At 41.7% G+C, this 27,608-nt stretch overlaps 1 protein-coding gene across 8 annotated transcripts in view; it reads right to left on the reverse strand.

Annotated features, from left to right (window-relative positions):
- LRFN2 (leucine rich repeat and fibronectin type III domain containing 2) overlaps positions 1-27,608 on the reverse strand; it is a 160,094-nt gene that overhangs the window by 28,978 nt on the left and 103,508 nt on the right. For 5 of the 8 annotated variants that reach the window (XM_027788608.2, XM_027788607.2, XM_027788606.2 and 2 more), the window contains one exon: positions 10,995-12,387. In XM_027788608.2, coding sequence (XP_027644409.1) covers positions 10,995-12,367 — 1,373 coding nt within the window. In that variant the 5' untranslated portion in view covers positions 12,368-12,387. Of the gene's footprint in view, positions 1-2,899; positions 2,980-6,974; positions 7,023-10,994; positions 12,388-27,608 lie in introns of all 8 variants that reach the window. The other 3 variants (XR_008749275.1, XM_027788609.2, XM_027788610.2) reach the window with 3 other exon arrangements.

The following is a 27,608-nucleotide window of genomic DNA, read 5'->3' on the forward strand; positions in this document are numbered from 1 at the left end:
CAGCACTGGAGGGGCGAGGAGTATCGGGAACCTGCTGCAGTAGGAGCGGGTATTCTCCTCCAAGTCCCTCCGACCAAAGTTCTAAACCAAAGACAGCTTTGAAATGGGTGAAAAATCTTCCTGTGACTTCAGAGGGGAGAAGTATGGGGTAGGGTGTCAAAAGGCTGGGGAGGCAGGAGCTGTCAAGGCACCCTGTTTCACCTACCCACAGCCTGGAGCCTGCGCGTGAGAAAGTGGGAGCTAAGTTAAGCAGGGTGATCTCAAACCGGCAAGGCAGATTTTAGGAACTCAGTATGTTTTAGGAATACAATATGCTTTTAAGCTTTCTTTTTTTTTTATTTATAGCTCTCTTGCAAAATACCTGTGGATAAAAATAAATCATCCTCTCTTTCAAGCACATAGTTTTCAGCCACTGCTTTTACTACAGGGTCACCACCCTTGAAGGAGATTTCTTAGTAGTCTGGAGACTACCTGGATTGCTGGTGTCCCACTTAAAATAAAGAGTGAAGTGAGGGGAGGGAGGAAGTTCTCAGATACAGATTTAGAAAGGCTAGGTGTAGCTGTCATGCTCTGTGGTCACTGATAATTTTTTGATGCCTCCTAAAACGGACCCAGATGTCAGCAGGTATAACCCAAAATGTGAAAGGGATTAGAATGGATCTCTGTCAGCACATAGAACTCTACAGATCATGACTGGAGAGACAAGGAGTATTGGGGACCTGTTGCAGGTGCCAGCTGAAGAAGTGAAAACTCGGACATCAAGTGGAGCACCTTGGATACTTAAATGTGCATTACATATACAAACAAGCCTCATTGTTTTCACTGCTCCTTTAAGGAGACGACACACCTCTGCGGTACAGGGACATGCTTACAGGACAGCTCTGGTCTGAGTTTGGTACTGCTGAAGATGCCTTTACCAGGTCAAAAAGATTTATAACCTGTATTTAACAACAACATCAAGAATGATATATTTTATCCCCAAATCATGACATTATGAGGGGAAATTATCAGATTTGAAATGTGAGGAAGGCTTTATCACATTGGAAGCTAAATCAGCACTACTCCCAACTGTGATTCTGTAGGCATGTTATTTCTTCCACTTGCTTACCGAATTACATTGAGCAAACTATTTAACCTCCTTCTTCCTCCATCTGCCTCTTTAGGAAATCATGGCAATCCCTAAAATGCAAGATTGTCAGGCTGAACCAAAGCCCATCAGTCAATGGTGCTACTTTCTGAACGTTTTAAGCCAAGGCTTCTGCTAAGCATTTGATCAGGTAACATCTGTAACTATCAGTGCTTTTATTACTTTCCATGACTATGAATGACACGGGAGGTTGTCACTGTTAAGCAATCAGCAAGTGGAAACAGGGATTTTTTTTGCACAGAGCAGCACATGAACTGCTATAAATCTGCCCTAGATTTGAAACAGGAAAGACAGTGATAACTGTGCAGCTGTGTGCTGGCTTCTTAATATTCAGGAATGGTATGAATCTAAATATGTTAAAACTTTTCATTTAGAGATCAAATTGTTGACTCACCTGAAGCTCAATCAAAATCTTATTTCAATAGTTAGTTTTGGCATCAGATGTGTAGCTCATTATAGCAATGACTGGTGGGGACAACTGGCATTTGGGTTCAGAGCAGCTAAGAGAGAGGATGTGGCAGATGTTATGGGCAAGCATTGGCTCATCCTGAATTCCCCTCAAGTAAAAATGCTGAGCCTTTGATGAGCTAAATAAATAATTAGCAGCAGAGATAAAAACAGGAGTACTGCTGTCTTATGCTGAAAACCAGTTCTGATTTCCTTTCCACCCTGTGCAACACCCCTGGCTGTGGTGGGGTTGCTTCCAACAGCACAAGAAGGGCTGAGATGGGAATCAGGATCTTTGCTTTTGTATTTGGCTCCTGAGGCTGAGCTCAAGGGTATAGCTGTAGCATACAACATCACCACATACCTCAGTAAATGTTATTTTACTGTTTATAAACTTTGAAGGGAAATGGGAATTCCTTCAAGCTGGGGAAAGGTGCTGTCCTGCCCTGCCTTGCTTGCCCTTCTCTGCTCTTCTGGGGCACTGCAGTGTGGGCAGCAGTAAGGCAAGTGCCCTTGCACATGCCCTCACGTATGTCTCACATACGTAAAGGGACATATCTCCTGTAGGGATAAGTGGTCCTTTAGTATTTTGCCTTTCTCTGGAGTTATCGAGCAAGAAAATATTGGTCTGGTTAGCATTTGAATGGTCTGCCTCTGCTGAATGTGAACTGGATTGCCTCTGACCAACAGACTTGTCATCAGTTTCTATACAATCATCAGGTGCGTGATAGTTTCTCACAGCAATCTAGGATTACTTTAGTGACAGTACTAAGATGTACATCTACTTTTCTTTCATTTTTTCTTATTTTCATATTTTTATTATATTTAGAATATATAATATTGTATTAAATATAGATTCATATTATATATTTTATTATGGTATTTTATATTTCTATTTTTCACTTAATTTTCTGGCAATACATGTAATTTCTCTCATTTTCACCTCATTTTCTTTCTTATCCTTCAAAGATTTCTCGTATTGAAAGGAGAGGGAAGAAAAAAACAAACACAAGCAAGCAAACAAACAAAAAACATTTCTAAAAAGAACCCAACTTTGTTCCTGTACTTGTCCCAGCAGGAGAGAAAAAAATGAAAAGAAAAGGCTAGATGAAATTAATTTCAGTAGATGCAAATAAAACCCCACAGCTCCAGAATACATGCTTCTGTGAAGCACCTTCTTCATTATGTCTGATGCTTTTCAGCAAGCCTGCACTTGCTGAGGGTCCTCTAGAACAGTCAATGCGCACAGCTGCTGCAAACCACTCTCAAATGACCTGAAGTACCAAATGTCCATGTCAAACTTACCCCTGCTCTGCTTCCATAATTTTGCTTCCCTTTGGGACTGTGGCTTCGTCTTTTTATTTTTATACAGTTCCTGTCTCAACCTGTCAAATGCAAATTATTAATACATGATGATTAATGTCTTCATGTGATGTCCTTCTTCCCAATGGTTGTTTTATTCAGTGTTTAAATATATAAATGCTTGGACCAAATCAAGGTTTGTATCCTGGATACAATGCAACTCAAACAGCTCAGCTCATGCATTGAGGCCGAGGAGGGAATTTTATGCCAACCGTGAGACATGGGCGAAGGTCAGTACCTAGCGAGGTTGGAGACAGGTGGAACTGAAAAAGTGAAAAAGGGGCAGATGTGTGTCAGGCATTTACCTGCAAGTCTTCATTTGTATGAACCCACTGTCCACATCATGAATAAGGACAGATGTTTGGGCCTTTCAGAATAAACTAATCCTCTGTCTTTTCTAAAATAACTAGAGCTGTGAATTTCTAACTTTCCTCAGAGAGCAAATAATGTGATCATGCTTTACAACAGCATTAGGCTGTTGAGACTATTTGCCCTAACTGCAACAGGGAAGAGCTTCATCTGTTTTCACTCTAGCTGGTAGACCTCCACACAACAGGCTCTCATTGCAAGGAGCATTAGCGGTCTAGACAGTGGCACCCTCTCAGATACATGACCTGGTGTTCAACGTGGCACTGCTGTTTGAGAGAACATCCTTACACAACTTAGATATTTCTGAAGTTTGCAGCATCTTAGTCATAAAGCATTTTCTTATTGGCATGCAATGGACTAGAGGAGTGCATGGGTATATTTATCCCACTATGCTGTGGGAAATTCAAACTCAGTTAATTACTTCCTACCTACGTTAAAGTACCCATAAGTGCAAATGCTGAAGTTATTTTTTGCTCATAAAATAGAGTTGCACTACCACCTGACTGCCAAACTGTAGCTAATATTTAACTGAGAAGTGACAGGATAGCAGTGGTTGGTGGAGTCATCTCTGTTCAGCCAGTCTGTAAAGCACTTGCGGTAAAAGGAGCTGTGTAAATGTAAATCATTATTATATTGTTTAAGTAATCAAATCCATGGCACCATTGTTTAAATAGACTGGAGATGTGGAGCCATTTATTCATATTTTAATGCTCAGACTGCCTGCTGCATAAAATATATATGGAAAAAATAAGCTTTCAGAAATATATAAAATACTTTTTTTTTTCCCCATCGCTGAATTTATAGGCTAGGGAGACTATAGTGCTACAGTAATTCTTAATTTGTACAGTTGTTTTTATCACTCTTAGTACGAAATACCACAACATAAAACAGACCTAAATCTCTCATAAATCTAATGGCAGTGTTGCAATTCAGATGCACATTTTTAAGTGGCTGCATCATTGCTTTAAGTCAAAACACAGCCAGCAGGCTCAGTATGACCTGGGAAGTTCTACAGAATACTTGCGGTTTTATTCATCTTTTGAAATACTTGTGAATTTATTTATTATACTAGTGCCTGATGGCCAAAACTGAGATCTGGTCCCACATCATGCAGGGTGCCCTATACATAAAAAAGACACAGCCTCTGTCCCCAGATGCTTTACGTGAATGCATGCATTGCAGTTATGTAATGCTCCATCTTAATCCTTCATGACCATCCCTGTTGCTGGAGACCACACAATGATTTCACAGCAACAGTCTCCCAGTTCACCTATGTGGGCTCCTGGTTCCACAATATTTTCTAATGTGTTTATCCCTATGAGGCAAGGCAGTGTTACCACCCTAGGTTACAGATGGGAGACTGAGGCCTAAAGACACTATTTTCCACATTTTTATATTTCAGTTCAATTCCTTACTCAAAATGAATTAAGTAAACCAGTGCCTAAGTTGCACTGATCTTAAGTCTGATGCTTTTAAACATCTAAAGCACTTTGTCTAGACTGAGAAAAATGTACTCTTAACATTCCCAGGAGCAGGTAGGATTTCTATGATAGGTTCCCTAGTGTTTGCTCCTTTAACCCCGAGTCTGACAGGCATTGCTGTGCAGACCTCTCGTCTTCTTCCATCCCTTTCTTTGCCGGACATCGGTTACTCTTCCTGCATGTTTTTGCTTCAAATACGTGACTTTTAGTTCTGCATTTTGTAACAAGCTTCTGGTTTTGTCTAAAAGTGATGGGTATAACACACGCTTACTGCCATTGATGTGTGTTTAAGGGCGGTTTATATCACAGAAAAGAATGAAAGAATGGAAAAGTTGCTGCATTAAAACCCACATATGTGTCTAAGCATACTCAAATTGGCTCTGGCCTTTGCAAATTGTATTGTGCTTTACTAGAGGGACAGTTGCAAATATCTTTTTTTCAGTGGTTAACTCACAGTGTCAAAGGAATTGCCTACCACCAAATGGCATTCGGGATTACAGAATCACAGAATAGTTGAAGTTATAAGAAACCTCCAGAGGTCATCTTGCCCAAGTCCCCTGCACAAGCAGGGCCACCTAGACCCAGTTGCCCAGGATCCTGTCCAGAAGGCTTTTGAGTATCTCTAAGAATGGAGACTCTACCACCTCTCTGGGCCATCTGTGCCAGTGCTCAGTCACCATCACAGTAAAAAAGTGTTGCCTAATGCTCAGATGGAACCTCCTGTGCACTTTCAAATGGTGCTTCTTGTCCTGGCACTGGGCACCACTGAAAAAAAGCCTGATGCTGTCTTCTTGCAGCCTCCCTTCGGATACTTGTACATATTGATAAGTTCCGACCTGAGTTTTCCCTTCTCCAGGCTGAACAGTCACAGATCTCAGCCTTTTCTCTTATGTGAGATGCTCCAGTTCCTTAACCATCTTAGTTAGTGGCTCTTTGCTGGGCTTTCTCCATTATGTCTGTGTCTCTCTTGTACTAAGGAGCCAGAACTGCACACAATACTTCAGGTGTGGACTCACCAGTGCTGAGTAGAGGGGAAGGATCACCTTCCTCGACCTTCTGGCAACATTCCTCCTAAGCGCAGCCCAGGATAACTTTAATCTTCTCTGTGACAAGGGCACCTTGCTGGCTTACATTTGATCTCACCCCCAGGTCCTTTTCTGCAAAGCTACTTTCTAACCAGCTAGCCCCAGCATATCTCACTGGGGCAGGACTTAGGATTTCCTTTTGTTGAACATCGTGGGGTTCCTCTCAGCCCATTTCTCCACCATGCTGAGGTCCCTCTGGATGACAGCATGACACTGGTCTATCAGCCACTCCTCACAGTTTTGTGTCATCAGCAAAATTGCTGGGGGTACACTATGCCATCCTATGGGTCATTGATGAAGATACTAAATAGGATCAGATGTTAAATAGGTTGTGAATCAGTATTGACTCTCATATTTCTAGCTATTTCCAACTAGACTTCAGGCCACTGATCACAACCCTCCTGGCTGAACCATTTGGCAAGTTTTAAATCCACCTCACTGCTCATCCAGCCCATATTTCATCAGCTTCTCTACAAGGACCTTATGAGACAGTGTCAAAAGTCTTAATGAAGATAAGGTAGTCATCTAGTGCTCTCACCTTGTCTACCAACCTAGTTATATAATCATAAAAGGTTATCAGGTTTTTCAAGCATGACTTTGTGAACCCATGCCGATGACTCCCAATCACCTTCTTGTCCAACATGTTCCTAGAAATGCTTCCCAGGATCAGTTGCTCTGTTGTTTTTGCATGGATTGTGGTGAGGCTGAACAGCCTGTAGTTCTCAGGGTCTTCCTTCTTGCCTGGTTTAAGATACAAGTAATATTTGCTTTCCTCCGGTCCTCAGGTATCTTTTCCAAGTCCTATGATTGTTCAGAGTTAATAGCCTTGCACTGATTCCTCAACACTCATGGGTGCATCCCATCAGTGCCCACATATATCTAGTTTGCTGATCAGAGCAACATGAACCATAGATATGTGTGTCAGTCAAAGGACCTTATTATGTGACAGCAGTTTAAAAAAAAATTACTTGCAGTTCTCTGAGAAATTGTAAATTTCACTTTAAAAGGGCCTGCTCTTAAAACCTGTGTATATGACCAGAAGACATAGATACATAGGAATTTGTTATCTTCTGTCTGTGGTACCTGCTGGCCATGATGTGGCTTCACAACATTTCCAACAATTTCCATTTTCTTCATCCAAGGTAGCATGGGTTCAAACAGCACAAAGATGAATTGGGCAATTAAGGAGAGTGAAAAGGAAGGAACAGTTAGAATGAGTAAGCAACATAAATCAGAAAAGAGGAAAAAATACTAAACAAGAAAAAAAAAAAAAAAAACCAAACAAGAAAAGCAAGTAAAAAATCCGCCCAAACAAAAACCACCAAAAAGCAAAATAAGGTTTCCTCTCACTCTGCTTAGAAAGAGAGGAATCCTGGTCCTGTTCCAGGTGAAACAATACCATTATCTTGACAGCAGGACTAGTAAAACCAGTGCAAGGACAGGTCAGAGAGAGAGAAAGAGCTCATTGGGAGCACACATAGATCAGTACAACAACGGTGTTCACCCATATGTGACACACCGCTCCAGCACAGGGCCCTGTTGTAGGATCTTTTTCAGTATGAGCACAGGCCAACGCACAGGAAGGAAGTTCTGAGATACCACTAAAAGTTAAGTGTGTGATCCATTAAAGAGGGAAAGTTCCCTTCTACCAATGATGTGGAAAAGGCAGCATAGCATGTCACCTCTGAGCAGCCTCAAGTTACTGTTCTGGTGCCAATGTTAGCGGCAGCTGTTGTCTTTGCAAGTTGACATTGACCAAGCTGCCTCTTCTGAGACGTTTGCACAAGCTGTGACCCCTTTCCCTCCAGTTCCTCCTTCTTACTCTGGGAAGCCATGTAGAACAGAGCGCTGATACGGGATCACGCTTATTCGTTTAGTATCAGAAACATACATCCTGAATCTACTGAAAGAGATAAAAACCTGCTGCTAGCTCCAGCAATGGCCCTGAGACATCAAATACAAGGGACGTTCAGATGGGGGAAGCAGACGAACAGTGCTCCTCCTGCTAATCCCCATTGTGATGGCCCTGATGTAGGCAGAGACAAACCTCAAATTCTGACATCATTTCAGCTCCAAGAAATCAGGAGGCCCAACAGACAACACTTGCCACTATGTCTCACACCTTTGAGTTTTCATGGGGCCATTGCACCCTGATATGGTCCCCTTTGCACCCCCTGTGGCTCCTGCAAATGGAAGACCACAGCTGAGATGGAAGCAGGAATGGGACTGGTGTCCTGGGTAATGATCAGGAGAGATGTTAATATCAATGAGGAGGGAAGAACTTGTGTTTTCACTCTTTCACTATGAATACAACGTTCATGAAAAATTCTTAGCAGGGAATGCAGCAAACGTTTGTCTTTTGTGCATGTTTCTTGCTGGTGAAGCAGGACTCCTTCAAACTGAGCACAGCCAGTGTGCCTCAGTCCTGGCATACCAGTGTATCTTAACATATATTAAGTGCCCATCATTTTAGCAGCCAAGCAGTATCACATCCCATTTAGCACATACATAGCATTTTATAGAGCAGAGCGTTGTAGAAATCCTTTTCCCTTAGGTTTTTCTACACGCTCATTGCAGTGATATGCATCTGACCAATTAAAGCAAAACAGCTTTAGTTAATTAACTCTAAGGGACCGAGTGGTTCCCTGACTGAAAGTCGTAAGAGCCAGTTTTGATATTATGATTGTCACTGATTAACTCTCAGATGCTGGACAATTCACTTCATCTTTCTATGCTTCATTTTTCCCCAGTGCAAAATGTAGAGAAATAAAATTTGTTTTCTTTGGTGAAGTGCTTTTGAGAGCTGTGAATAAAAAAAGCTATGCATCATCAATGAATCCTCAAAAAGGCCCGATGGGAGATTTATGGAAATAGCACTGTCCTCACTGTGCTTCTGGAAAACTATTCCACAACCAACGAAAGTAACAGAGGGCCAAAACCTCAGTGAAAGGAGGCAGTGAAGACAGGATAAGAATTTAGGGTTGCCTGATACCTTGACAGACACTTGTTGCTTCAGACCAGGCTGGCAAGACAGCATCTTTCTCTCATTTCTGCCCATGGTACCCAATTCTCACCCCTCCAGCTACTAGGTTGCATGTCTTCACTTCTGCATTGTTTGTTTTATTTATCCTGGCCATCCTCATCATCATCAAATGGACACATCCAACCACTTCCAACACATGACAACTGCTTCAAGCTTCTCTTTCTGGTGCAGGGATATTCTGGTTCACGGGGCCAAATTCACTGTACAGTGTCATATGACTACATGCATCCTTCAGAGTATTTTTTCAGACTTCCAGTGGGCTCAAGGTCTTAAATACTTCTGAGTTTTTGCCAAAAGCTGTGACTCAGTAAAAACTGAGTCATGTTTCATTCTATTCCTAACACTCCATCATTACTTAGTTTTATCTTATCCTTTCATTCTACCTAACTCCACATAGTTGCAAGTCCCAAAGCTAACACACCAGTTCCACCATACATTAGCCAGAGCACGGCAAACAATTTCCACCTGCTAAATGATTTGACTGTTGCAACATATTTTTATAATTGAGGAATGGAAGAGAACAGAACCAAATTTCCTCAGATTATTTCAGTATTTGAATAAATAAGCTTTTAAAAATATGTTCTTTGGATTTGCTACTCAATATTTCTACTTTTGGCAAAGAGTGAGTAAGTTTGGAGGAGCTAAATAAATCACTTTAATATTTCTGTTCTACAACTGATTGAGATAAAATTATTGCTGTCACAAAATTTTGTCCATGTCAGTTCAGTTCTGAAAAAAATCTAACATTTCATTGTAGGAGAAGGGTGAGTGAAAAGCATCACCTGAACATTTACTACCTTGCTTTTTAACTTTCTCAGGGTAAAGAAAGCTACATTAAGGTGAAGGAGAAAATAGCATGGTCTGTTCTGGGATCTGGAGACTGAGTACAACTATTTGTGTAGTGCCTCAGCTCTCGCTGCAGGCAGTAGGAGAAGGACAGAGCAGTCTGCAGGCCAGCAGATAAATACCCCAACCCTACTGAGGAAATCAATGGCTTTGAGTACCTTTTGGCAAGAGTTTGTATTCCAAGTAGAGTCAAAACCTAAATCCCATTATTTCTCTATCAGATCTAGTTTTTCTTCACTGACTTCAGGGTGCTTGTAAAGCTACAGGACTTTATGTGTTTGGTTTTACTTGGCCACAAGATTCTGACTTCTGCTGGTAGCTCAAATACAGCCAAAGACGTGTCAGCTCAATGCATCTGATATTGCTGCCTTTGCAATAAAAAGGCCAGAAAGGGTGGTTTCATCACTAGCCTGAGCACACCATGCCAATCATTCTTCCAAGACAGAAGGAAGAAGCAGTAACACCATTTTCCTGTACCCATTTTTAATCCCTAAAATTTATTGCTTCTTCACTGCAAGAGCGACTCTTGCTTTAAACCATTAAAAGTTGGAGGAGCTGTAGAACTGGAGGAGCATAATGAACATTCAGTGCTTGCTTTTAAAATTATCTCTACCTCTTCTTGCATTTAATATGGTATAAAACATAAATGCTCCAAAGTTGTCAGCCATTACAGTTGTGTAAAACAGATGTTAGTGAAATAAGAAATGAGCTTTCATACAGGTGAAAAATCTCTTGCTAACAACCCTGGATCTTGAATCGCAGAATAATTAGAGCCTGTGTTATGGGTAGACAGCACAAGCTTCCTCCCACGTTGCTTCCTCTCTCAGTGGTATGTTTCAATCCCACCTACAGGAGGTGGAAAGGGAAACTTCTGACTTCTAGCCTGTCAAGTTTTTCTTTCTTTGTTAAGCCTAGTAAGGAGGCTACCAACTGCAGTACTAGTTTTTCTAAATTGGAAAATTTACTGAAGACAGCTGTTGTTAAGAGAATGGATACTACAGAGATTTGTAATGTATGACTTAGACAGAAAACAATGAACCGATCAACAGATAAACTGACAGACACAATGCAGATTTATCAGACACTGCTAATGCTACTTGGTGCCAGTTCTACCTCCGTTCAAAGTCAAATTAGTGACCTAAGAGTAAAAGACCTCATATCCTGCTTTCCATATCTCTGCCATCATCAGAGGACCAAACAGCAATTGCATTTACCTGTAGATCAGGACTTCATCATCCGAGCAATTATACTGCAGCTGATACATTTTTACCCGAGGGGCTGACTTGCTCACTGTCCACTTGACCAAAGCTGAGGTAGTGGTCACGTCTGACACCAGGACAGCCCTTTCTGGTGGTCCTTTTGTTTCCCCACGATTAGACTTGCTGGAGCTGGTGATGTCCGAGAGCCTGGATTTTGGTGGGGCTGCTCGGCCTGTGCCATTGCTGAGGTGGGGGAGCTGAACAATTGAGAGCTCAATTGTTGCAGTGGACTCTCCGGCAGCATTGGCTGCTATGCATGTGAAAGTCCCGTAATCCTTGGAGGTGGTGATGAGGATATCTAAGGTGCCATTGTCATAGACAGCTGTCCTCGAAGAGTTTCCGATGAGACGGTCATCAGGGGCCACCCAGTGAATAATGGGGGTGGGATCCCCGATGGCTTTGCATTTCAGTGTGGCAGTTTGCCCTTCTAAAACCAGCAACTTGTGAGTATGTTGTGTAATAAGAGGAGGCTCGCAAACAAATTCTTCCTCCCTTACATACCAGAAGTACCTTCCCTTTAGACCTGGAGGAGAAGCACAAGTTTCCATATCGTCATCTCTGTCAAGTCGCCTCAACCACAGTAGTTCACAGTTGCAATGCAGCGGGTTGCCCCCAAAGCTGAGAGACAAAGGAGGAGAAAACGGGGTAACAGCTAATGGAATTACTTGAGATCTGGCAAATATAGGGTCGGGGGGAAGCTTCTGAAGTCTGTTGGATGTTAGATCTAGCCTAGCCAATTTCTGAAGATCTGCAAACGTCCCTTCTGTAATATAATCTATCAGGTTATGATCTAAACTCAGCTGGTGCAAGTTTATCATTTTCCTTATAGATTCCCAGGGAATGCTTCGGAGGTTATTGTAGGAAAGGTCTAAGTCTTCCAATGTCAGCAAAAAGTCCTCAAAGGCTTCATCAGAGATGCTGCTTAGCTGGTTGTTGTTTAAAATCAAATGCTGAAGGTTAATTAAGCCTCTCAAGATATCCTCTCCAATGTCAGGCAGCCTGTTGCTGTCCAGATGTAAAGACCGAAGGCTCTCCAAGTCAGTGAAAGAGTAGGGCTGGATGTAACTGATGGTGTTTCTGGACAAAGTAAGATCAACAAGTCCAGACATATTGGCAAAATCCTGTCGGCTGATGTTAATAATGAAGTTGCCCCCAAGTCGGAGTTCAACTGTCCTTCGATCTATGTCTAGTGGTACAAACAGGAGACCCTTGGAGGGACACAAAGTCCCCAGTGACTCAGACAGGTTCTGACAGACACAGTATTTGGGACAAGCGTTGACCATGACAGCCGTTCCAAACACCAAGATGCTGCAGAGCAATTTTTCCATGGTAAATCACGCAACAGTACCTGCAAGAAACAAAAAGAGTTACAAGGAACATCAGCAGTTATGATATAACACTTTTCCTCTTATGTTTTACCTAACATCTACCTCCAGAGAGACTTCGCAGTGCCTCCACTCAGGAGTGACACCTAAAGTGATCAGCACTCTGGGATGGGAAGGTTATGTGTTAGAGCAACATGTTTCTGCACATAATGCATTTCTTTCTAACAAAAAAAAAAAAAAAAAAAAGTGGTTTTCATTCGAAATCTGAATAGGATACGAATCGTTCATGCTTGTGCCTGGTAATAGTCTTGTGACTACCTATTTTCTAGCTACGCTTTTAAAATTTTTATTGGGTAGCTGGTAGAGGACAACGCCTGCTGTCAGACTGCATGGCTTACTTGAAACCCTGAAAGATTTCATTTGGAATAGTGCCTGCTTCTTTGAGGGTAGAAGCTGTCATACAGTAATTACATACTGCTGCATAATAATGTGGAATTAGTCTTAGGGTTGAAAGAGCTGATTTTATGGATAAAAATAACTGCATATTTACCCTTCAGTAATGTGGTTAGTAATGTCCATGTAATTATCTGGCCAGTCCTGGGGCAAGTCAGTTCACTTGCCCACCCATAATAAAATTCATGATAAGCAGCACAGGAAGCAGAAATCATTTGCATAATTGTCACCTGGATTCACCTTGCAGTCAGCCAACCTATGGGAAGGATGGCATCATCTAGCTCCAAAGAGAAGGGATGCAGGGAAAACCTGTGCCACCTTAGGCTCCTGGTAAGCTTTCTGATGACCTCATGCTCTCACACTTCAAACCTTTATGTGGCAGCAACAGCGAAGCTCGCACCTGCACCCACAGCCATCCCTTGCATCCTGCCCATTTCTCTTTGCACCATTATAACCCCTTTTTATAAATCTTTTCCAGCTTAAGTTGCAAGTCTTTAAAGAATTTCCAGGCTGACTCAGAGGGCCAGTTGTGGCTGGGGGAAGTTGCAGTCCTGCTTCAGATTTGGGTATATCTTCTTACATAGGTTTGCTGACATTTTTCCTACATGTGCAGGACATAGGTAAACTTGTTTTCTTTCTATCTCTCCCTTGCCCAGATCCTACTACTAAGGAGGGCTGACGAGTGGGCAGATCATTCATTTCTAAGCCTCGTTCTTCCTCTGAAGGAAGGGACAGGTTGACAAAGAGCTGTATTTTTCTGAGAGTTTTTTTGCCAAGACAGTGCATTCTAGTCTTCAAGCTCGTCACTTGTCACGGTAGCTACAGGCGTAATTCAGGCTATAACTTCCAACATGGCCATTTTGCCTCTATTTAACCTATATCACCCCACTATATAAACTTGCATCCCTGTCCTCAGTCCTTGGTATATGCCATACCCCTTCTCAGTCATGCAGGTGCTCATACATTTGGTTTTTGGTTTTTTGGTTTTTTTTTTGGCATTTGTGTTTCAAGAGCAGTTATGGCACAATAAGAGATGAGACAAATCAATTGCCCCTCCAGTGCCTAAACAGTGGATGGCAGTCAGTCACCTGTGCCTAAGCTGCTTCTCTTACTGCTGTACATGATGGGATAATACAGTGTCTCACAATGACTCCAATAATCAGCCCTACAAGGCTACTCAAACTTTAGCAAACATGTGACACCAGAAACACATTTCACAGAACAGTCACATCGCAGTTACTTACACTTCATCATACAACTGAAATTACCATTATGTGGATATTTTATAATAAAGAAATTCTAGAAGTTAGTTCTTAATCCCCCAGTAACACACAACAAACACAAAAGAAAATCTATTACGTTGGTACTTTTTTGCTTTAACTCTTTAAAGGGGTCTTGCTCCACTTCCCTGTGAAAGGAATGAAAACTGCGGCCCTATATTTTGGTCTCTGTCCAACGGTGGCCAATTCCTCTCCTGGGTAAGGTGATTTGGTTTCTCATCTATAGAATATGTGAAATGACTCAGAAAGAAGGATCTGTAGAAATGCAAGATGTTATGAATGCTGAACTATGTATAGTGTGTTCTTTGCGGCAAGGTTTTCTGTATGGTGTGATGTTAGTAATTATATACTGTTATTATATTTCATAGCAGAGGAAAGGACTGAAGCATCTGTGTTTGCTGAACTCTGCAAACAAGATGGAAGTGAGATACTTTTAGAAAGGATGGCTTGAGAAGAGTAATCTTACCTTCAATAGTAAATAAAAGGCTACTGAACAAAATGTTTGGAGATTAGCAAGTACGTTATTGATGCAAATCCATGGCATACTTAGCAAAGAGCTATAAATATCCCTTACATTATTATCAATTGGTAGTTTACTAACAGGCAATTGGCTTTTTGAATCTTAATTATAATTGTGTTCTGCAGCTTTAATTTAGTGTATTACCCTACCAGCTGAAATGATAAACAAAAAGCAGTTTAAAAGGGGGAGAAATAGATACAGTTAATTAGTAATAAGCCCTTTCATAGCTTCTCCCTCATCTACATTCCCACCCTCTGAATATCTATTCAAAAATGTGAATGCACACTTACGAGAGCAGTGTCTCCTTTAAGTGTCCCAATTCTCTAACCACATTTTTTCCGGATGCTGTTAAATATCACAGTGCTTTGGGGAGATGGTTGACTCTAAGCATCAGAGTGAAAAGCATTTGTAAAAAAAATGGGGGGAGGAACAGAAGTTAATTACAGAAAATAGGGACTGCAACACCGAGAGGAGGCTGTGAAGCAGGAGGTCTAAATGGCAAAGTAAACCCTGATGGGGAAACCATCTGTGGATGGCTTGAAAGCGCATCATCTGCCTGTATGTGCTTGCATGAGTGCGTGAAAAAGGCACAGAGAGTGCAGTGTGTGCTTTTACCAGCAGGAGGACAAAACAGTAACAACCGTACTAGGATGGAAATATCATGGCTGCCGTCAGTCCAGTTGTTGAATGCATTCAAAACTATTCATGCAAATATTGGTTGTCTGCAGAGTAAATTTCTAGCCTTTGTGATCTTTTGCCACCATCAGTATTTCAGGCTTCTGAGCCTTGGGCTTCTCGACAATGTAATCCTGAAGTGACCCGTTCAAGACACAGCAAATAGGGTACAAATGCAAAGGTCTACCTATAGGGCACTGGTGAGAACAGAAGTGGACAGGGCTTCTTAAGCAGTGGATGTCCATAGGGCAGCTGGTTTTCCTTTTTCTCTCAAGACAGAAAAAGTATCTGGGCCACAGATGAGGTAAGAATTCTTGAGTCTGCACAATTATGGATAGTATCTTCTAAAATCCAGACTCTCGCACAAAGCCGTGGTAATTGCTAGTTGCCAAGTGGATCAATGCACAATAAAACTTGTTTTTATTTCAATTCCGGTAACTTTCATGTAAGACAGAAAGAAAATTAAATGTCAAGTTTAGGGTCTGTTTTTGCTGACCAGTTTGCTTACCTTGTTCCCAAAATCTCTTCTGACCTGCAATACCAAGCATTTTATGGGTTGCTAATAGTAGCCCTGTGATAAGCTCACCATTCTGATTTACATTTTAAAGGTATCTATCAGCCAGATAAAGCAGATTTCTCACAGCAAGTCAGTAAATCTGGCCGAGTCCCTGTCTCAGCCCAAGATGAAAAACAGCCCCTTTAGTCCTCTTATAACATGGATTGGTATGAATTAATATGTGTAGGAGTCATAAACCTTGGTGTTTTGTATTCAAATTTTCCTCATAAAGATACAACTTCTGAGATTTGGCATCTCATTTCAGCAATGTCTCTGAGGCATTTTTTAATTCTATATTCATTGAGCGTTGCATATAAATTCCAATAACCTTTGTGTATCACAGCACCAAGTAAAAGCTAACTGCCAGACAAATAAGCTATAGCTGCAGCATACAAGCTGGGAAAAAAAGAAAGACAAAAAAAAAAAGAGGAAAGGTGGATGGATAGCAGCTCTGACTATTGTCTCCAAGTGCCCTGAGACCCAGCTTCCAGGGACTGTATGGGTGAGTTAATATACTTTTCTTTGCCTTTGTAGGTGCTGCAGAGGAATTGGATTTTCTTTTCTGGAGATGCCCTTTTCCTTAACCTTCTCTTATGTCTGTTTTCAGTGAACCTCTGTGATAGGAAATCTAGCCCCCAGCTGCAGATCTTGAAGGACTGCGGTAATGAGTGAAGTTTCATGCATATTATCTGAAGGGGTTTAATCTACAATGTGTAAAATGGGATGGGACTATGTCAGGACAAAAATTAGTCCTTAATCCCTTGCATTTCCAAAAACTGTGTGGAAAAGGTAGGTCTCATGTTATCCCTGGTCCATGGCCGGTGGTTTATGCCTGACTCACCAAGCAATGACAATGGCCGTAAGGAAAGCAAATATCCCTGCATCTGAATCTGTCCTCAGTACTACATACGTAGGAACACGGGTCGGGTGTTAAGCCACTGCTAGCTTGGTGAGCATCTGTGGGGCTGTTCGGGAGTTTAAAGTCAGTTATGTACCTATGTGCTTACAGGCTCAAAGCCAGGTTAACTAACATTACTTTTGTTTAGCTTTTGTCTTTCATGCTTGCCTAAGCTTCTGCACTCATCGGGGGTACAGCTGCTTGTGATCCGGTGTGCATATGTACAGAGCAACTTAGATTTTGACTAGGCTTTTCTAGAAGCTGGTTTTATTGAGAAGAATTAATAGCTCTAACATGAAGTGCTTGCTTTCTGCAACCACCTTATATTTTATAAACCACAGAGGGGGGACATTTACAAGCACACATTTCTCCAGCTATGTGTGGCTGTTGTTAGTAAGGTCCACCCGTATTAATGTGACTGATACTCCTTCCACAGTAACAGAAAAAAAGAACGAACTCTGGGTGAAGTGTAACAAATTCATTGCCCTTTGTACAACTTTTTCTTCAATACTGCAGCCATAGCAAGGTTGCAACCAAAAATATTTTACTACCCCTGTACCGTCATGAGGGTCACTTATGCCATTTGCTTTGTTTGAGTGCTCTGCTCTTGTTTTCACCTGTCCAAGCAGCTGAGGTTCTGTCCTACCTGCTCTGTGCTCCCCAGCCCTGGAAGCAGTCCTAGGCTGGAGGTATTCAGGAAGAGCTAAGCTAGAGAGGTGTATGCCTCTAAATGAAACTGACTCACAGGATGGTCTTAAATGTAAGAAAAGTTATGGTTGCAGTATTTAAAGAATTGGTTGTAACAGGATTCAGAACAGAGGTAAAGATAATCCATAAAAGGCAATTTTCAAGAGGGCTCACTCTGTGAAGGCTGATTTAATCCATCCAACGGATCCCCCAGGAAATAACCCGGTATCTTCCTAGGCAGGGCAGTCTCACACAGGAAGATATTGTTCTCTTTCAGTCTTTCATTGCCAAAACTTGTGTTTATTTGTGTGCACGTGGGGAAGTTTTTCTTTATTTTTCATAATGTTCTCCCTGATCTTTCCCTGACACTAGTCATATAATTTATTTTTTTAAGTACCAACTTTACCTAGTTCCTTTACCATTCCCAAGACTGAAGCAATGTATTTATCAAAAACCCAAATTATCAATGTAGCTAGTCAGGTGCAGAGCTAAGTCAGCTTTATTTTACTTATAACCTGAACATCCTTGTATGACCAGGCTATGAGCATGGTGGAACACACAACTTTATACATCACAAACATCTATTCACTATGGGATTTTGGTAAGGGAAACTCTGACCTCACAGCAGCTTTTTTGCTGAGGTATAGGGCTATAACACTGATAGTGTCTGGCCTAATGCCCCACAGCTTTAATGCAGACAAATGTTTTCATCCTTTCATGTCTCCTAGTTTACTAAGGCATCTCATTTCCTCCATTAAAAGCAGTACTTTCCATACACTCTAAAGGAACAAATCGATACATTAATGTTCCAGCACAGTTAACCCCTGCAAGTAGTCACTTCTTCACATTTCAGGTTACTTAGGCCAAAAAAAGAACCTTGGACACTTCTATGAAGGTTTAACATCCATAATACTTGAAAGACAAAAGTAACCCCAAATCTAACCAGACAAATTTCAGAAACAGCTGAAACTTTCAGCACCTTGCTTCTGTTTGACATAGTTAAACTACTAGCAAGTGCTGCTTATGTGAGGTCTTGGAATCCACGGTACAAATCCCCTTCCTAGAGTCACTTTCTTGCAGTATATAGTCATCACCTGGAAAGGGCATTGCGAGCACTAATGTAAAAATCTATGTGCTCACATATGCGTGTGTAGATGAGGAATTTCACTTTTCACGGTTGTTTTGATCCAGGAAAGTCATAATATATTTGTAATTTCTCTGCCAAAGATACGGCCCCCTGGCTGCTGAACAGTATGTGTGTCTAACAGCCTTAGTGACCCTAAAGCACTTACATCCTGGGATGTGCTTATACCTTAGTTCCTAGGAAATGCAGCAAGAGGAAACCAGGTATAAGTCTATTAGATCCCACCTCGCTTTTACTAGCACTTTGCTGAAATGGAGACATCATTATAAGCCATGTGGTTTTAAGAAATGTGCAAAATTAGTCGAGCTTTAGAGATTAATTTTGTGAGAAAATAAAACTTTGTGAACACATTCTGTGTACTTCTGAGCATCTGCCTGTCTGGCACTTCCCCACGATACATTTGGGACATTTTCATCACTTCAGATAAAATTTGAAGTGCAAAAGCCTCAGAAATATTTACTACTGACACATTTCAAGAATATAGAGTAAGTGTCATGAAAGCAGAGGAGAGAGCCTTCATTACCTTTATCAGATTTCTACAAAGGAAATAATGCATTGTGAGTCCACCTCTTATTTGGTATCAAAGAATCCACGTGGAAGAGAGATGTCATTAATATCCTGGCTACTGAAAAGGCTTTAACCTGAGTTCAGCCCTTTTAGGCAAGAGGCAGTCCACTCTGCTGTTAAGGTGCTCTGAGCTGTGCAGGTTCTCCAGTGTCTGCTAAGCAGTAAGCTCGCGCTGCAGTCCTAGTATAATTCAGGAGCACATCAGTCAGGGACACATCTCCTTTGGAAGCCAGAATTTCTACTAGTTTCACAAGAAAAGGGCATTCCAGACAGCACAGGGATGTAGATGCTGATGAGGATGCAGACCTGGGAAACTCTTCAGGGAGCCTGGATGCCCTATTCCAGTTCACTTCAGTGGGCCTTGAAGGTCCATGTTCCTGAGATGTTTTTTAAAGAACCTGTGCTAGATAGTAACATCATTCTGTGAAAATAACTACACTGCTGTTAGAATGGGGGCTACTGTTTCTGCAAACGCACTGTGCAAATCTGAGTATCATTTAGTGATCTAGTCAAAAAACAAGAGTTTCCACCCGACGGGCCACTGCTCCATTATAACTAATCTCTACACCCTGACTGATCTGGCATCATGCTGCTTGAAGCTTGAACTGAAAAGCCTTCATGCAGACAGAGAACAGGGCAAAAGAAACATGCACTTAAAATTCCACTTAGCAATTGGCCTGAATTTCTGGTGCTGGAGAAGATGGAAATTTTTACTCTAGAACGATGTTTACCTTCAATGCCAAGGTCAGTTTCATTTGTATCTATCCTGAAAATCATGGTTCAATTTTTAATTCCAGAATGCTGATCGTAGTAACTAAATTAATTCAGTCCTGTAGCACGAATCCAATAGGCATGTTTGATTTACTCATTCATTAAAGATCATGCTACTTTGGGCAAATACCTACACAGAGCACATAATTTCAAAAAGAAAACTTTACATCTCAGAAACACTGGAAATATTTTGAAAGCTTCATTTAATACCTCTCCTAAAGTGGTCTTGTGATACCTGAACAATCTCACAAACAGGTTTTGTCAACACAGACTGATACATATCAGTGGGTAAAACTTCTGGCCAGCTAGGAAAAATTATCTAGTTGTAGGCAGAACTTGTGAGTGTCACATTATAACCTTAATAATCACAGCCAGATTTTGTTAACTAGTGTGATTTTACCTGTGAAAAATAGATCCAGTTCCATTATTCTACCTTCACTGATCGGAAAGCACAGGCTTTAACCATTTAATTTGTTGGGACAAAGAAACTGCTAAGCTACTTGCATGTTTTTTGAATACGCACAAAATTTAAACATGCAGACAGTTACTTGTAAGCATACAAAAACAAACTGAAGGGAAATAGGCCATTTAGAAAACCCAACTGTAGATGTTTGGTAAACAGACAAATTTAGGTAACACCACTTGATACGTGCATCTATATTTACTTCAGCTGCATGCAATGTCACTTTTCTTCAGGAGCAAGACACTGCCCCCGAATTGCCTGAGCCGACCGACGAGAAGCTGCGGGTGGAGGGTGAGAGAAACCCCAATGTGGCTGAGCAGTTACCTGGTGGCTCCTGGCCAGGGGAAGAAATAATCCATTTCCCTAGGCATGGGGGGGTGTTGCATCAACAACAGGTCTGTGTGGCCTGTTTCCTAGAGCTTTCCAGTGCAGCCACATCTGTGGAGAATGGCAATTTCCTAATGAGAGTGACACAGGAAATGCAGAACGGCATTTTCAACATCACTCATTAGAAATGCCTTGGGTTGGTTTGTTTTTTTCCCCTAGAACATTTGCAGGTCCATTTTTTTGTGTGTGTGTTTTTGTTTTGTTCATTTAATGCCCCCCAACATTTATTTTTGGTCCCTGTTTTAATGCTGTGTTCCAGTCTCCACCAGATTTCATCTACGAACTCCTGAGTCAGCTAAGCTGAACCCCTTTGCTGTTTTTACCCATCCAGTTCATTTATTTATCTGGTTCTTTACAGCAGTTCTGCATTTTGCTTTATCAGCAGAATAGAGAAGTTACCAGTTATTCTGTCTCTTGCTTATTTTGAACACATAAGGAAGCTGCAAAGGTACTAAGGAGCAGCTGTCTCACCGATATTGCCTATGGTATGAAACATAAATGTCCATCAACAGACCCTGTTGCTTTCTGCAAATACAACTGGAGGCCTGTTCTCATCATCTGAATCCAAATTCCCCTTGGTTCTGAGCCATAACAGCAAATCCTCGGGTAGCTTTTTATCCCTAGCTTACTTTAATTCTTATAAAAGCCTTTATGTATTCTTATTTCCTTCCACATCAAACGAAAAGGGGGATAACTAAAATTAGGATTCTCCTCTTTATCTGAGCTTATAACCATTTTATTTTTTTTTTTATTGATCCTGCATTTAGCCCTAGAGAAAAACCCTGTCCAATATTCTTTGGGAAGTATTCTTTATTCACAATACAGACTGCAGTTTTCCCTTCATGTACAACCTACATGCAAAGAGGCACTGGTAGGAAAAACAAGGCATACATACCAAAAGATCTTTTTCTGATGTTTCTCATAAAATAAATTGGGCACAGAAAGTCACATGCAAAGATTTGGAGATGCTTTGAAACATGTGCAAGGCAAATTGAAGTCTGCACTAAAACAAACAAACAAACAAAAAATAAATTTGTGCTGAATGTCCCAGAATAGGATTCCTACGTATGTTAGCATGGACATTTGGCAGCAGAGGTCCCCCGTTATGAGGAATATAACCCCGATGTTTTGCATTGTGGTTGGCTCATGGTTTGGTAAGAAATTAGGAGTCGTCTGAGAAGGAAACATGAGACCCCTGCTAGGCTGCTGCATGACACAACAATTCATCAGCCTAGTCAACATTTTGCTATATTTTCTTGCTTTTCAGTGAGTTTGGACAGAGCTAGATTTGTCAGTTAAGTTTCCCTTTCCAGTCATTCTCACTTTCCTTTTCCCATGCAGGAGAATAATTCATATTTCTCTGGAGGGCTTTAACACTCCCATTATTTCTACTGTGTGAACAGGGGATTCTCAAAGTTGTAGACTGTGTCACACCTGGTTATACAGCTACATATTACCAAACTGCTGTGTCACTGAACAGGAAAGAGAGGCATGGCCTTTTGATAGTAAACACCTTTTCCTTCATATGAGGTTCTTGCACTCTACGGAAGAGACTACTGCTACCTCGTTTTTACAAGTAAGAAAGAAGAGGCACAATCTGCCTCAAATATCTTGCCCAAGATCATTCACCAAGTCCCTCCTGGAAACCCCAGCTCTCCCAGCTCTCATACCTTCTCTTTTGCATGGTGATGTTTCCACATGTAGGGCACGTCATACAATTTGCTGATACAAGTCTAGTGTCATGGATAGTGTTTGTGTAATTATATTGAAAGGAGAGGCTGCGGTGCCTGCATCTCTGGGGAAGAAATCTGGCCTTTAACACTAACTGCTGGGTGACTTTACCACTGTTCTGATACGTAGCCTTGGATGAGTTTCACTTAACTTTTCTTTCTCCTCTGTAAGATAAATATACCTACTGACTTCTACTTACTGTTTGTAAGGTACCTGAGGACCGTCTCTGTGTGTAAAGACAGTTTATGGGGAAGTTTGCTGTCATGGCACAGGAAAGGGGGATCATAAAGAGGCAGCTTTGTAGCCTTTTCCCTGGCCCAGTCATGGGTTCATTATCATCCCCAGGCTGGCAGTCAACAGCAGTCAGATGCCTGTGTACGGCTGACGTGACTCCAGTCCCCAGTGCCCTGTCAGCTGCCCCGAGTACCTGCAGCACAGAAGCCTCTGAAAGAAGCCTTGCCATTTTCCTGATATCTCACATTCTTCTCCTTCAATGACTTAACCGCAGCTCAGAGTCTCAGCTTTCATCAGTAGTGAGTTCATGTACAGTGGAGTACATTTCTAACTCTCCTGGCTGTGGAGAAAACTCGACTAGTGCAAATGAGTACACAGGGAAACAGCACCACAAAAGCAAATGGAAGGCAAACAAAAAGCACCCCCAGCCTATTACATCATAAATAACAGTAGTACAGGTGTATCATTTCAGTCGTGCTGATGAGGCAGAAGGTTTTGAATATGAAGCCATACAAGGCACTGCTATTTTCCTGCCAAACTCTGACTGGTCTGCAGAGACTTGTCCCAGGAAAGACAGAAAGTCTTCCAGGTAAAGCTAGAGGGAGGTGAGTAGAAGGCAAGATGAGGATAGCTGCTTTTCTGCTACACTTGCTATGTTTATTTATAAGGAAACAAAAGCCTTCAGTCCCCAGGGCATCTCCACATAGCACCTTTCACTGGCACTAAGTCAGCAAAAAAGAATAACCCTCTTAAAATTAAAATTAAGGGAAAATATGCTATAAAATAAAACATATAAACCCCAAATATTTCAAATATATATTCTGCTTCACTTTGCAGTTTCTGCTTACCAAGTACTCACAGAATGACAGTCTTATCAGATAAGAGTGGCCAGCTGCTATATGCTGCATTTAAATTTATATTGCAAACAACAGGCTCCATTACCCATGGATTTTCTTGTTGCATTCCTAATATTGTCTTTCTGCATGCTTTATTGTTCCTCATTTCCTTACACGCTCTTCACTTTCTAGTGTGTGCCAACACATCCTGGTATTTGTTTCAAGCATTTTGGCTTCTTTACTTACATGCCTTTGACTAAATTTCCTTTTTTATACCTCTAAACACTTTCTGCTTATCAAACACCATCTTTAAAGCTGCTGCCTCATACACTCTTTGCTGTTGCTTTCTCCCTTTCTGTTGACCCCCCCTTCTCCTTCATCCCCTAATCATTTGATCATTGCAGTTCTTTGATGTGCGAGTCTTCCAGTTCAAGCCCAATTTAATTATGTTTTTCAGAAGACTGACCTCAATGGTCCCAATTTGTTCAAGACATTTCCTTCATTGATCCAGGGCCAGATCCCTGTACTGCCTGTTCTAAACTAGATTCCTGATATTAGAAGCAGCCATGTTTTAGCTCTCAAGGTCAGTTTGCATATATCAGCAGTTAATTGCACAGATTTATTTGCAGTGGATACAATAGACTCTTCCCTGCCCTTAGGTCTAGGTGCATTAACACAAAATCAAGGGGAAACAATTAGAGGTATTCTCATACTACAGCAGATGTACATGCTTCGCTGTTCATAAGCATCCTCAAAGAATAGATTGCATTTTTCAGTCAATTGCAACACATCCCAAAGGTCTGTACGTTTAATTTCTGCTGGGCTGTTATGAAAACAACATCCAACACTACTGGACTTTCCCTTCTTAAATTTTCCTCCTGTTATCCACTGTTAAGGAAATAATCAGAAAGATGTTTCAGGCTTTGAGGTGGAAAGTCAAATGTATGGTTTCAAGAAAGAATAGTCCTCTAGAACATTTACAAAGCAAAACACACTTTCTTGATGGCATTCAGAGTGGGTAGAAGCTAGCTCTGTTTTAAAATACTGGTGAGATATATATAAAGAGCTCCCCTATATAAGCAAACAAACAGTTGCATTCCTCAGTAGAGAAGTACAAGATTCCTATCTGCAGTGGAAAAAGTTACAGGAAACTGAAATACAATTTTGTATCCCGGGGGGGGGGGGGGGGGGGGGAAACTGCAATATTCCAGGCAAGAAAAGGGGAAAAAATGTCCATGGCGATTGCTGCTATTCATTGCTTATGTAGGGTCCATGGTTAGTGGAGATTCAGAAGGACTAAGAGCTCAGTGGCAGCTGCACAGTGACGGCACTGTGCCAATGAGCTATGTGTATGCAATGAGCATGAGGTGTGGCAAAGATCTCTCTGAATTAGACTGAGCTAATTAAATACCGCTCTGTGCTTGACAAGATCTACAGATGCCTCAATCCACTTTGTCCAGTTCTACCCAAGGATGATATCAAACCTAAGTAGACCAGCACGAACACGTTATCCTTGCTGCCAAAAGCTAACAGCCTGAATGAGGTCAGCACAACCATTATGCTTGACCCTGACTGAAGTGTGTCAAGAAATCAAGCCTCAGGATAAAAGCGGATCTGCTTCAGGACCCCAAAGCAGAAGGCTAAAACTGGGATGTGATATCTGCTAGTGTGAGAGAAGAGGTGCGGGCCTTCTGGACTTTAAAGTGAGAGGTGCTGAAATCCAGAGAGATATTGACAGTTCCTCCTTCCTCACCCTGACCATCACAAGATGTTACTTTTCATGCTGATGGAAGATTTTTTTGCTTGTGTTGAGTTTGTAATTTTTAATACAGGAGAAAAGTACCCTCACCTCCCTTATGCTATCTGTATATTTCTAACTACATGGTGTGAGAAATCACAGAAATTCCAGGATATGGATGTTCATATAAAAGAAGAGATTAACACAATCAGATAATCATGATTCAGAAATAAATAAAAAAATAACTCTTGGATTATCTGTCCTACTATCTCACAGTTCCCACTGATTTTCCCACATATGTTTAAATGACCAAGAAGCACATCTCTTACCTCAACCAAGTGACTCACAACGTAACACCTTTCAGTCTCAGAAATATTTTATAACACCCAGCCCAACCTGGTTTCCTGATTAAACTTATCTGCCCAGCACACACCCGACTCATTCTCGCACTTCTGAGTTCACTCACAGCAAGGTCTGCAAACACACGCACATCCTTGTAACAACTACTCAAAATGGGAAGAGAGAGTGTCCATCCTGTGGGGATTGGTTCCTGCTTGATATTTTCCCACTCCTGCTGCCTCCTGCTTGTTGGCTCATGAGGGATGCTTTGTCTGACTGAATTCTGGAGACTGATCTGTCCTCTCCTTTTTCTGGACTAAGTTCCAGCCTCTGTTCTCAAAACCTGTGGGAGATTTACACAAGTGAAATGTGAGTAAGAATTTCAAGACGTTGACCTCTGAGTTGCAGACTTCTTGAAAAAGGCACCAAAAAATGGCAAACAACCTGTGCAAGGTACATCATCCTGTCAGCTGGGAGCTGCGTCACAAGAACATCTCAGTTCTCCAGTACAGAAGGACTCAGTGGTGCCTGCTGACAATAATAATTGGGATGATGAATACGTCATCTGTGGTAGGTCCTCTGCAGGGTGTCATTGCCAGGACATCAGTGAGTGTTTGATGCTTATTTGCTCAAAGAATCATCATAAATCTCTGAGTTGGCAGGAGAGCCCTCCTGTGCAGTGAAACCTCCTGCGAAAGTATTTCTTGATTTCATTCAGACAATCTTGTTTACTTTCTCTCTTTTCAATAGCTTGATTTTTCTTGGATATCTGACATGCACTGGAGTATACTCCTGCTCCCTTTCCTTTTCACCAGTAGCGAGGATGGATGCACTGTGGGTGTGCTGGATGCCAAGGAGTCTCTCATTACCTTGGTAACAGCAGTTACTAAAGTGGAGCAAATAAAAGTGAAACAATGCAGACTGAGCTAAGGGTTACGGCACTTGATCTCCTTTGCTGATAATTTAGTCTGTAACCTCTGTTTCCCTACTGTCCCCTCTGTGCTTTTTTTTTCTCCAACAACTGAAGAGGAAAATTATGTTGCCCAGTATACAGTACTGAGACTCAAAAAATAATGTTCAATGTAAGGCATTACTAACACTTTGGTGGGAACTAGGAAAAAAGCGCAATAGAGGGTGTTAAATACATGCCGGAGTTCACATGATTAATTCCATGCAAGCCACAGTTTTGCTGATGATCACCACAAGCACAGTGAACAGAAGCAGGCAGCAGACACAGCAGTTAGTGCACAGAGTGAGACCAGAAACTCCACTGGGGGCTTTGCAATGGTGGTGACATGTGGCAGGGCACAGTCCCCAGAACCCACTTGAGCAACTAACCGTAGTACACCAGAGACCTCACCTCAGGCCAGGCTCCAAAGGGAGGATGCAGCTGTGCACACCTGGGACTACAGAGGTGTCTGGGACCTCATGGCGGGACTGGGACTAAATGGGCTCTTTGCCCACAGGTGTATGCTGCTGAAGGGTCTGTGTCACCAAGTAAGAGAAATTATGAGAAAGAGATCAACTGGATCTTCTCCAAGACTCTGCAGGTACAACAGCCTGAATCCCCAGCTGTGTTGACTGAAAGCCAGCCATCTGGAAAACAGTTTTGCAGACAAGGACCTGTAAGTCCCGGTGGATACCAAGTTGAACATGAGTCTGAAATGTTCCTTCTTGGCAAAGAACACCAACAACCTTCTTGGCTGCATTAGGCCATGTGATACCAGCAAGTTGAGGGAGATGTTCCTTCCCCTCTACTCAGCACTGGTGAGACACTTGTGGAGTGCTGGGTCCTGCCCTGGGTTCCCGAGAGCAAAAGACACATGGAAATTCTGGAGTGAGTTCAGAGAAAGGCCACAGAGATGATTAAGGGACTGGAGCATCTTTATTATGAGGAAAGGCTGAGAGAGCTGCAAATGTTCAGCCTGGAGAAGGCTCAGGGGTGATCTTATCAATGTGTACAAA

The sequence above is a fragment of the Falco peregrinus genome, chromosome 11 (genome assembly GCF_023634155.1).
Source record: "Falco peregrinus isolate bFalPer1 chromosome 11, bFalPer1.pri, whole genome shotgun sequence".
Taxonomy (NCBI): Eukaryota; Metazoa; Chordata; class Aves; order Falconiformes; family Falconidae; genus Falco; species Falco peregrinus.